Below are 12,870 nucleotides of genomic sequence, written 5' to 3' on the forward strand. Positions count from 1 at the left end.
GGGACAGACCAATAATTAAGAGTTACAGCAGTCCAATCTTGAAATAACAAATGCATGAACTAGATTTTTAGTTTGCATCACTCTGAGACAGAATGTTCCCACAAAACCTTTTCTTTATGTGAGCCAAAGGACAGATCCTGGTCAAAAATAACGCCAGGGTACCTCAATATAGTACTGGAATACAAGTTAATTCGATCTAAAGTCACTAAATAGATCTTCAGAAGCCGGTACAATGAAGTGTGTGCATGAAGTTTATTAAAAGTGCCGTTTCCATGACAATAACAGGAACTGCAGGTGTTTTTGGACTACAAATGTTCACAATATCCATTATGAAATCATTTTTATTCTATGACCTAAAAATATTTTTTTTAAAAACACTCTGCAGTTCAGCTGTCATCTCTGGTGAAAGGTGGTAGATGAAGAAAAGGTTTGAACATTAAACTCTAAATTAAACGGACTCTTCTTTTTCTATGTGGAAGATGTTGTGATTTGAAGCACCATGTTGTAAACACGAAGACCAAGTAGATGATATGATCAAACCAGCCTTCATCCAGTCCAAATAACTTTTTTAGAAAAGCTTTCTATATAAACACATATAGATGGAAAATCCCTGATGTAAATATGTTCTGGAATGTTTTCCATATAAGATTGCAGTTCTCCTTCAAACTGTAAAAAGGCTGAAGAAACTGAATCAAACTGGGAGCAAGTACATTGCCACCTGCTGGGGGAACAAATGCAGAGCAAAAAAAAAAAAAACATGGAAGAAACAACTTTTTATTTTGCCATGAAACTTTATTGAAGAATAAACAGAACAGCAAAATTGTTAGGAATTTTAGGATTGCTTTACAGGAACAACATATGACTACACAAGACAGAAAGGATCATACAGTATCATTACATTTAGTTCAACAATACATGATTAATCCCTGAAGGGGAATAACATTGCTGCAGTATAAACTATTATTATAGATTTGCCATTGTCATAAATAAATAAATAACTAGATCAAATAAAAAGTAGCATTTTTTTACCAGTTTTTTTGCAATGATCTCATGGGGATTAAGGGAAGAATATGGTTTAAACTTTCCCTCCTTTCTCTCCATTTTGTTCCTGTCCTGCTTCCTAGACATCACTTCTTCAACTTAACTGGATTTGGGGTCTTGATCGAGACATTTCATGGGCTCTGAAAAGCTCAACTGCTGCTCCCACAGAAAAAAACTATTTTGCCAATTGTCATTGTTACACATCATAACAGTTGTTGATATGTGTAGGAATTACCATCAGAAATTATTCCAGCCTCCAAACTAGCATAGAAAAATGCCTCAAAAATCTGTTTTCACAGAAAAAAGCTCAGTAGAAAATCTCAAGAAGATGCAAAGAAAGAGACAAAATATCCAGAATTATTACAGCAGGCTGCCAGTAGTGTAATGCCATTAAGTTGATCAGTTTAATCATATAAGATTGGACACCATCATGGGCTTACGATGATGTTACAATGATGACAATACAAGTTTTTTTAATCTACCTTTTGATCAGAAAAGAATCGGATAAAATCAGCGTGATATTTCACCTCCATCATTAGGAATCAAATGTGGTTAAATCAAGTTAAATCAACAAATTTAATTTAATTTCTCAACGAAAAGAAATGTATTTTGATCAAGAAATTAATGAAAATTTGAAGAAAATAAACAAAATTACAAAATCAAGATGTTCTGGCTTTCTTTTTAATAAGTTACTTTTCTGAATACCAAAAGTCAAGAGTAACAAACTGATGAAAAATATATAATTAGCCAATTAACTTCTCAATGTAAAACTCATGTAATCACCTCAACCACAGTGACTGTGGAATCTTTTTAATATATTTGGTATTTGTGATCGATATGAAAAAAAAGAACCACTTTTTTCTTTTGAAAATTCATCCTTTGAATATATTTTCAAGCACAAGCATTTCTTTGCTCTTAACTTAATATCTTCATTGAACATCATCTTGAACACCACTGTTGTAAATATAGAGGTTTCCTAATACAAATCGCAGAACTGTGCCAAAGTCAAGCACATTTCCAAACATTGGAGTATATTAGTATAAAGAAAACTATAGCTGCATAATTATTTAATTACACTGCTCATGAATTCATTATAACATCAACAAATACGGCCTAGCTAGCTACTGTGCGTGGATTCATCTAATTGCAATAATTTATTTATAAAAATTGTTTTATATTTTTATATTTATCAAACAGAAACATGTTACAAGTTAGTCACGTTTCAAATTTGGAAAAACAAGCAGCTACAAAAACAACTGAAATAAAAAATAAAATAGATAATGACAACAAAACTCTAGATTATTTAGACATTTAAATCAGAGTATATCATGTAAAACTAAAGACCTCTTCATACAATAACATTTCGTTCAAACTTGAAATCGAATTGATTTTAAGAAAACGAGCATTTTTTTTAATGCAGGAAGATTTACATTTATTTATTTACAAACCATTTTGTAGACCAAATCCGATAATGTCAACAAGCAGTCGATGTTTACTCTATTTTTAATACGATATAAAAATAGAGACGGAGTTGTGGTATTTCCATGTTTTTTAGGGAGCGTAAATGCAACGCTTCCCATTGACCGGGCATCCCTTCCGGTAGATGAGGTCAACTTTTCCCTAGATCCGCCATTTCAGTCCTGGAGTTTCTTGTTGCACATTAGTTTTCATTATTTAGTGGTTCTAACATTTAATACAAAGAATTGTGATCTGTTGTGCAGCAATAGTTCTGCTGACTAAAACGCCCTCGGGTTACTGTTGGAAGTTGGTTGAGTCGTGGTATTGTTGCGTTTTCCAGCCTCAGTGTTAGTCAACCAAAGTTTTGTATGAGTTGCGGATAGGGAGAGGCGAAGGGGAAAGGCCTCAAGCCTCGGACGGGATTTCACAGCCATGGCCGGTAATTTTGATGCCGAAGACCGGGCTAGCTGGTACTGGGGACGACTGAGCCGCCAGGAAGCGGTTTCTCTTCTCCAGGGACAGAGACACGGTGTTTTCCTGGTGAGGGACTCGATCACCAGCCCCGGCGACTACGTGCTCTCCGTTTCAGAGAACTCTAAAGTGTCCCATTACATAATCAACAGCACCAGTAACAGTCGACAGTCTGGCTCAGGTAACCCTGAATTATTCCTCTCCTAGCTTGCTGTTTGACCGACATGACGATCATTTTGGTTGGGAAATAATAGTAAATGGAGTTTGGGGAAACTTTGGCTAGCTAGCTAGCAATCAGCAAGCCATCATAATAGGTTCGTCCAACTTTATTTTTCCTGGCTGACGGTTGAGGCGGTGTTTTGGACGGTACCACAGCGGTAGTGAAGGTGGGCTGCTGCTGTAGAACCTGAATGGAACCGGACAGGTTCCGCTGTCACAGAAGGGGGATGACTGGTTGGATTGGCGTTTCAGGAATGTCTGTGATCCAGCCCTGTTGCACCCTGCTCTCAGGTCTGCTGCTGTGCTCCCTGCACGTTATGGCTGTTACACAAGTTGTTCTTATTGGCTTCTCTGTGCGTTGGGCAATTTTCATCTCTCTCCCTGTGGTAAATCATTGAACGATTTTAATGTCTCTTTCTGTTATTTTATGGCACCATTATTTCATTAGCTTAATAAAACATATACAGCTGTTGTAGAGGTCGGTGGGGTGTTTGATCTGACTAACTTTCTATAATAATGAAATTCGCCCGCCAGCTTTTTGCTGGAAATTCAACAAGTCACCCTCTACAAGTTATCAGGCACCAAATTTCCCTTCAGTTTAAGTCCAAAATGTGTCCACAGTTGTGTTCTGGCATACGGTTCCTTGTCTAAATTTATAGTATAAATGTCCGTAGAAGGCCATAAAAATTATGTTCAGCACCTTAACAGTCGGGGTGTTTATTTTCCTCTCAGGTGTCATGAAAGTACAACTCAACCAGCTACGAAATCACATTAAAAATGCACCAGTCAAGTTATTCCAGATGTTTATATTAAGGTGAATTATGCAAAAGGTTCATGATTATATCAAATGATTAGACAGTTATGTTAATATTGTGACGGGCGTGAAAAATGCTAAATTGAATTCAGCTCTGTGGAGTACTTCTTTATTTATTTACAACCATGCCACCTCTTCTCTTCTACCAGGCTTGGCTCCTCCTCGGTTTCGGATTGGGGATCAGGATTTTGAGGCGCTACCAGCTCTGCTTGAGTTCTATAAGATCCACTATCTGGACACCACTACACTTATAGAGCCTGTAAGTAAGGCCCAGCACACTGGTTTCATCAGCTCCTCCGCCGCCGGGGTCCCGCAGCAGCCTGAGGAGGCAGAGTTTGTCCGGGCACTGTTTGATTTCTCTGGCAACGATAAGGAGGACCTCCCCTTCCGCAAGGGTAGCATCTTGCGTGTGCTGGAGAAGCCGGAAGAGCAGTGGTGGAACGCTGTTAACCAGGAGGGCCGAGTCGGGATGATCCCCGTGCCCTATGTGGAAAAGTACCGGCCTGCCTCGCCCACTGCTGCCGGCCTGGGTCCCCCAGTTGTGGGAACTGGACAGGGGGGGCATGTTGGAGGGGTAGTGGGCAACACAGACGTGACAGGGGCCCCTCAGGGCAGCCCTTTGGGGGACCCAGGGCAGTACGCTCAACCTGTGGTCAACACTCAGCTTCCCAACCTACAAAATGGGCCTGTCTACGCACGAGTCATTCAGAAGAGGGTGCCCAACGCTTACGACAAGACAGCGCTCGCACTGGAGGTAGTAATTCCAGTCACCATTCATTTCTTACAGTTCTGCCCCTCCCTCCCCCTGTTAAGTTTTGCCACCGTTTCCTTTTTTTTTTTTTTTTGTCCTTTTGGATCTGAGCTGAGGCAGTGTAGATTGTCCTGGTTGTAATAACGGCTCACTCATGCATGGGAGCATACACACAAAGTGTCTTTAGAAATGTAAGCTGACAGTGGAGATGGCTCTGTACAGAGAGACAGACTCCGCTCCTTTACAATGGTCAGTCTTTATGTACACACTGTGGCCCATTGGATTAATTGTGAAAGTTACATTGTATGTCCATTACTACTGGCGCCTGGTGAAACAAAGAGGCCTGTTTTCTTTTAGATTAGTAAATAAAATGCAAACAACCACAAGGGTTGATAGACACTTTGACATAATCTGGTTTGTCAAGATTATTTTACAGTAATCTGAACTCAGTGTCTTTATATCGTTTGCTAAAACCAGATTTGGTTGAATAAAATGACAGCTAAAATAAGAGTGTCATCAGCTAATGTTACCTTTATAACTTGTGATTTGCAAGCGCAGTCGGTTCGGGCACCAACTTGAACCTCTTAAATTTCTCAGCTTTCTCTGCATCTCACAAATCACCCAAGCCAGTATCTTATCTGAATTAAAAGTGGGAGATGGGGTGAGATGAAGCAGACATTGTGCTTAGTAACTTCTGATGCTGAAATGGGTCACGATGTATTTGCTAAGCCTGTCTAAACAAACGGATTGTGAAGGCAATACATGCTGTTACCGTGTAACTATTTCAAACAACTGTAGCTTGGTTTCTAACATAACATTTTATTTGATGAAGTTACCTTTATCCTAATGGTTACACCAAATTAAGAGCTAACCAGATTAAATCCTCTGTCCTCCAATGCATCAGACATTTTGCTCCGGTTTTAATAAGCTGCCGTCTAACAGGTTATAGCCTGCTTGGTGAAGAGGTTCTGAATGAGCAATCAAAGACTAACCTAAAAGATAGAAAGCCTTAAATTAAGTGCATAATACTAAACATAAATTGTTTGATAAATCCATGATAATACATGTTGTTGTTGTATAACATTCAATTCTTTGGTGTTTGATCGTCATGTAAAATGGTGCTGAAAAAAGCTTTTGTAATCCCCCCAAAATGGCAAACACTAGAGAATTATGTCACCAAGAAGCATCCCCCTCCAAGGAGATAATTGTTGTAAACATGTTTGTTTGACTGAAAGAAGTGTAAGAAGTTGTAGATCAGTCTGATTATTTATGGAAAAGTAAAAGGGACACAGTTAAAACAGATGAGGTTAGCCGGCACCAATTAACTCAAGAACCAATAGGCTGGAACTTAGTTGTTTTAAAACCCCTCACATTTAATCAAAATTACTGCAGTCTGACTCTCGCGTGAGTGATCAAAGTACTGCAGGAAGAAACTTCAAACTTGTTTGAAGTTTTCAAACAAAATAAGGTGGGTCAGTCAATTCTGTCAGTAGTGTGGTGTCTGCAGGCTTAGTAGAATTTGAGTCAGACATTGAGCTTGTTGATGGTTTTGACTCTCATGTTCCAGCCTATATATGCACGATCCTTGACTTGTGATATGTTTTTGTCATTAACAGGTGGGGGACATGGTAAAAGTGACCAAGATCAACGTGAATGGCCAGTGGGAGGGTGAGTGCAAGGGAAAACGAGGCCACTTTCCCTTCACCCATGTCCGACTGTTGGAACAGCATCATTCTGACGACGAGAGCTGAGAGACGCACACACCCCAATCACGTCCGGCATCTTTTGGTCGCTTTGTCATTGTCTGAAAGGAATGTGATTTATACAAGCATACGGTGTATGAACTTACAAGCTGTACCGGCCATGCTCTCTTGACATGTTGGCTGATCTTGGCTGTTGTCATATTGATGGACTTCACTCATACTAAGAGTTTACACTAAGGTCAGACTGATATCGGTTTGCCTATATTAGCTTATTTTTATTTTATATTTTTCAAGTCAGCCTTACTAGATATTACTGTTGGCACATCTAAAGCCACATAAAGAAAATTCCCAGACACCTTTTACTCAGTGAGAAGGTGGGAATTCTTTTTATTTTTTACCCCCCTTCCCTCAGCTTCCCTGCTTAGCTCCACGACTCAACGCAGATTTCAACAGTAGCTTTTCTGACTCAACCAAGGAAAGAACAATGGTGACACATCAATGTAATTTTGTAGTAGTTTTGTGCATCTTTTGGGCAATATTTGTGGAACAAGACCATGCTATTCTGTGCTTTTTTGCCATATCTTTTAAATCCAGTTTAGACAAACTCTTGTGTGTTAAACTGGGTGAAACGGAAAGTTGGATTTTAGTGTGATTTCAGTCATGCTCTGGCACACGTGATGACACAAGATTGTAGCAGCCACTACTGGACGTTTTTAGAGAACAAATGATGGCACAAATTCAAAATCTAAGCCACTATTAATCTATTAATTGATGTAAAACTGTCAAGATTATCTCCAAATGGATCCTTACAAGTGATCTATGCAAGCACGAAAGAATTGAGAAACCATGGCGACATTTTCCTTCAGTGAAATTGGAAATTTATTGTGCTGGTCTTGGACTCTGCTCTGGGATTTATCACAGCTCGGATGGGAGTTACTATGTGCGTCAGTAAGCGTGAGTCGTTGTTAACTTATTTGACAGAAATCTATGCATTTTATTTATATATATATATATATATATATATATATATTGCATACATAAATGAAACAACAGTTAACTAAAGGAACAACAGTTGCATCACTTTTTTGTTAAGGTGCCAAAAGATTTGATTAATATTTTTAGAATGTATACATTGAATGTGCTTAACTTAGTACAAGGCATCTTCCTGTTTCTACCTGTTAATCTTTGTTGATGTAATACAGGGTTCACTTGCAGCCTCAAATGAAAATGCTTAAAACAGTATATTTCTGTCGGAGCTTAGCTGATGGGGAAGATGAATGGTCACCAAACCAGCTCTCAGTGCGTGACTTTACAGCTGTTTGCTAATTTGAAATCAGTCGATGTGAACAGGAAGTGAACCAGCACCAAAAAGCAACACCTCTCTTTTATTAGCCCAGTCAGATTTATCCAACTACTGGCAATCCTCAACTGTGTAAGTGTAGAGATGCCGTGTGTTGGAGCAATTTTTGATCAAATCAATGAGATGAAATGGAAAACAAATGAAAGAGGTTTGATTTAATTTGGGACACACTGTCAGTTTTAGACAAATCTTTTAATGAGTTGTGTTAGTTGCCGATATTAGTCCAACCCTAGTCTACGTACCGCAAGCCCAGTATTGAAGTCGCAGCACATTTTTCCTTCCATACCTGTGCTATTTGTGTGTCATAACCCACCACATTTCATGCACACACGGGAGGGAAGAAATCAAATGCAATGAGACAAAACTCTGCTTCTCCTGCAGAATCATGAATCAGTGGTTTTCTTCTTCCAGCTAGACTGTGAACGTTGGAGCGAAAAGAGCAAAGACTTTGTCTTGTGGAGAAGGATGGTCCTCATCAAGATGACTTCACAAACTTATCACACCCTCCTTTACAAATCCATCCTCTTTTGCACAAAAAAAGTGGAAAGTAATATGATAGATTTGACTTTATATACTCACGCCTTAGATGCTGAATGCTGTCAACATTTTCCCTGTTTGTTTAATTTTTGTCTCACTTTTTGAAACCAGAAGGTACACACAAATTATTTTATGTTCTGTTTTTTTTTTTTTAAATCACTACTGTGCACCATCATAGTTGACTTGTAATGGTTGACTTGTAACGCGGCCGTGTGAAAGAACAAAATGAGCATCCTATCGCGGAGAAACAGTCTCCAGAGGCCATTGTAAATGTGATGTTAAGAGCTTAAAGTATTTCATTTTTGTCTTCCTAATGGGCTATTGGAGTGTTTTGAGGTGCTGTTAAGATGAAAAAAAAAATCCTCCTCGAACACTGTTGGTGGATTTTTATGTTGGACTTGGAAAACAGACTTTTAAGTGAATTAATAGTCACGTCTTGTCCCATAAGGTGCCATTAATGACATTTGCTTTAGGCGTATTGTCGTCAGCTTTTTCCTAATTGATAACACATTCTTAACCTTTCTTTTTTTCCTTTTTAAGCCTCATCAGTAATAGGTTAATAAAAATGAACCACAAACTGGTCTGATAATGTTGGAACTCTGTTTTTATCATAGCTGAAAGTAATTTTCCAACAACTTGTCTGAGAGTGCTCCAACCTGGTTTGATATTGTTGTTAGAGAACACTAACTAATGAAAAAACAATTCAATTACACTGATTAAACACTATTTTTCAGACAGATAAAAAAATTCTCCTTTAGTTGTAGTCTAACGATTTGTGATTAATAGGATAATTGAGATTTGGTTGTATCTTTTATTCCCCTAGTCTGACACTCTTGTATCATCTTCCTCATGTTATATTAAATCACTTGAATGCCTCATCAGGCTGGCTGTTTAAAGTAGGCATATAGTGAGCATATAAAGGTTATGTTTTGTTGCTCACTAAGGATTGTCTGCTGAGTTTGACGCTCTCTACCTCTTGCATGTTTTTGGAAAAGATGAGGAGTTTTAATAGGAACTGAAAGTGAATGTTAGAGAGCCCTCCTTTAAACACATTTGGTCTTTTTAGATGAAATTCAGCCATGTCACGGGGGTCAAAAGTGTAAACCATGCCTCACACAGAAGTCCTCCCTGTCACCTCCCACATTCAATTTGGTAATCTGTAAGATGAGAGGTTTGCATTAATGTATACATGGTCTTCAAAGGGAAGCAGAGCGTGTTGGGGTTAAAGTGAGTGTAGGTTTAAACACTTATTCTGTCTGTAATCTGATGCAATTAAGGGCACAGGTGTTGATAATTCCTTTGATTGCCTCTTGCTTTAAATTGTCTCACCTGTACATTGGTGGGGATGTTTAATAACAGCAACTGGTATAGTGTTATCTCCAGATCAGTTGAGAAAAGTGCACCTGTGCTCATTTAACGGCCACCTGGAGGATGCTCAATCAGGCCTGTGCAGTTTTACAAAGAGATTTATAAGACATCCGAGTTGCAGATCAAAGCTTCTGTACATCCACTTGTGTATCTTCCCCCAAATTTTCAAAAATGTCACCACCTTGAGTTTACATTTTGTAAAAACCTTCCATTTCTTTTGTTATTAAGTCTCAAAATTTAAAGAAAGTATTTTTGTACGCTAAAACTATGCCACATTTTATTGCCATGATATGCTTATTAAGAATTTTGAGTTACATACGGTCTCTACAGCACTGTATATACTGTATTATTAAAGACATGCAATATACCCAAGCCCTGATAGTCCACTCTTCTTCCCTGATGAGACTTTTATGAGTCCTTATAGCGCATAGCCACAGAACAAATCAATTCTGGTGTGAAATATCATCTGAAAACAGCATTGTGTCGCATATTCTGTTTATAATGTTTAAAGGGTCGTTTTAGAAATGTTAAAGAATGAAATGTACTATTTGTGACATTTATAAAAACACAGGAATTCAAATTGAAGTTTCAACATGTGTGAAGTATACCTCATCTAACATCAACCAGATATTACTAAGATGTTTCACTGGTGGTGGCGGTTTATGCATCTTGCCTCTGCAAAGGTGTAATTAAGTTCCTCTGTTTGGTGCGTGCATTCTGTGGAACACAACTTGAGTTTTGAATTTGTTGTACAGCCTTGTGCATTATTGTATTTGGGTATTCAGATGCACAGTAAAGAACTGCTCTGGTTGTTGCCTCTGAGAGAGGAACAGAGATTTCCCCTTAATGTCATCATTATGTCAACTGTGCCACATCAGTTAGTCATAGCCCAACAACTATTAGTTTATTTTTTACCTCTTGTGCACCTTATCTTATCTACAGCTTAAGAAGCTCTCATCAAGCCAAATACTGTTTTTTTTTTCTTTTTACATTAATTATATATTTTTGATTTTGTGGCATTTCACTCAGACCTGAAGAGGATCACAACAACCAACTTTCCAATATCTCAAACTGTTATGAATTATATTATTTTGAGATTAAAAAATCACGTTCATTTTCTGTGGCATGTAATGTGTTAATATACTTAGTCAATAAAAACAAATACCAATTCATCAGAAAGGTCTTGACATTTACTGTTTGTTGTTTCATTTAACTACAACCAGTAGTTAAAGACTAAGACTGAATTTGCTTATATGCAGATTTGCCTTTTCACTCTTCTCAGTTATTACAGCATACTGATTATATAAAAATCAAGCTGTTAAAGTATATAAAATCGGGGAGTCATGTGAATTATCTCCATTGTGCTTTTTGTTACATTTTGAGATGGCTATTTCTTTGTAGGAAATAGTTGGCCTTCCCTCTTCAGTGTAATAACCTGCTTGTAGCAGGCGTAAACTCCTTCGAAAATTAATTTCATGGTAGCTCACTGTCTACACATGTTACTCTAGCAAATAGTCTGAATCATATGATATTTACAGATACAAATACACAGAAATACATGAGACAACACACAGCTACATGGTACAAATTCTGGTACAAATTCACAGAAAAACTGATATTTCAGTTGACTAAATTTGCACAAATGATCTAATATTCTGTGCTAAATATGCAGCAGTTTGCTCACATGTATGTAGGCTCTGCAAACTCAAAGCTTCCAGTAGAAAGATAACAAGTTTCAGCGGAACTCCACCTTCCACAGAAGAAGTTAAAGCTCTCCAACTCAACTGGAAACTCATCTGCAGATGTTGATGAAGATGCTGTTTTTTGTGGTTCAGAATTGATTCAGTGTGTAAGGATTTGTCAAACACATAAAGACTGATGCTTTGCTCATTTATTCAGGAAACTGAAGATCCAAAATTTGCTTCTGCATTGCAGGCTGACACCATCAGTTCTGATGTAATAAGACTATGAATGTTTATACATTCAATATGCAAATGAGGTGGAAATAATGCATTCTGCGGTTCTATGCATCATTTAAACTACCCCTTAGCCTATTTATTTACACTATTATTCATTCTTTTATCTACAGTGCACAGTGAAAATGAGTACACCCCTGTTGAAAAGTAACATTTTGAACAATATTTTAATACACACACAAGTTATTCCCAAAACGTGCATAGAGTAAGTTTAATACAACATCTGTTCAGCTTACAACAGAAAAGAAAGGTCAATAATATAACTTAAATGACATATTTGTCCATTTTTGTGAAATTATGCTGGTGCAAAAGTGAGTACACCCCTATGTTAAACTCCCTGAGAATGGGCCGTGTTGGCCCGAAATGTCATGAAATGAAAAGGCATTAAAAGGGAGGTCATCGTTGTGCGTTTCATCCTTGCCTTACATTGAAATTTTACATTTTGAGTCTGCACCAGGCTAAAAGAGACGTGTGTGAGATTTGACTGAAATCCTATGGAGAGTATCATGATCTGCTTCAGTAGTCACAGTACATGTTGACAAGCATGTTTCTTTTGGTGAAATTCAGCTTCCTACTGTTGATGGCATCCATACAGCCCCAAACCATGTCACTCCCACTACTATGCTTGACTTTAAGCATGGGGCACTTTTCTTTGTACAAATCACTTTTTACCACCACACAGGCTTGACACCATCCTCTAAAAAAATAGGCTTTAATAGGCTATTAAAGGAATTGTCGGAATGGTGGAATGTTTATAAAAAATAAAACATACCGCCATTCCGACAATGGGAGGAAAAAAGTGTCGGGATGAGGGGATGTTTCATAGAAAATTAACTGTCGCCATTCCGACAATTGGAGACCCAAGTCGGAATGGTGGCATGTAACCAGTAACGGTGCTAATTTTTGAAGACCAAAGCTACAAATCCACCTTTAAGCTTCAGTTTAATGTTATTATGATTTATGTTTAAAAAAAAAAAAAAAAAAAAAACCTTTGTCAGGCAACTCATGCAGCAAAGGTTGAAATTTTTCAAATTGCAACAAAATCTGCCATGTGTTTATTTTCCAAGCCTTTATTTAACAGATAGAGACATATTTGTTTGAGTTTGTCAGGCCACAATTAAAAAAAAGTAATTGGAAACACTCGTTCATTTCATGTTGAGATTTGCTGTTGA

General features: G+C 37.8%; 1 protein-coding gene across 1 annotated transcript; it reads left to right on the top strand.

Annotated features, from left to right (window-relative positions):
- Window positions 1-2,642: 2,642 nt before the first annotated feature.
- LOC142401466 (adapter molecule crk-like) lies at window positions 2,643-10,836 on the top strand. Its single transcript, XM_075486903.1, has 3 exons — window positions 2,643-3,151; window positions 4,153-4,757; window positions 6,371-10,836. Exons 1-3 carry the CDS (start codon window positions 2,932-2,934, stop codon window positions 6,503-6,505), a joined length of 960 nt encoding a protein of 319 aa, XP_075343018.1. The 5' UTR covers window positions 2,643-2,931; the 3' UTR covers window positions 6,506-10,836.
- The last annotated feature ends 2,034 nt before the right edge of the window (window positions 10,837-12,870 follow it).

Source organism: Odontesthes bonariensis, chromosome 16, assembly GCF_027942865.1.
Source record: "Odontesthes bonariensis isolate fOdoBon6 chromosome 16, fOdoBon6.hap1, whole genome shotgun sequence".
Lineage (NCBI taxonomy): Eukaryota > Metazoa > Chordata > Actinopteri > Atheriniformes > Atherinopsidae > Odontesthes > Odontesthes bonariensis.

What these genes read in the sequence shown, in the direction of transcription:
- LOC142401466 (XM_075486903.1), top strand. Translation starts at nt 2,932, where the DNA reads ATGGCCGGTAATTTTGATGCCGAAGACCGGGCTAGCTGGTACTGGGGA. An exon ending in CAGTCGACAGTCTGGCTCAG is followed by an intron (nt 3,152 to 4,152) that starts GTAACCCTGAAT and finishes CTCTTCTACCAG; the next exon opens with GCTTGGCTCCTCCTCGGTTT. An exon ending in AGACAGCGCTCGCACTGGAG is followed by an intron (nt 4,758 to 6,370) that starts GTAGTAATTCCA and finishes TGTCATTAACAG; the next exon opens with GTGGGGGACATGGTAAAAGT.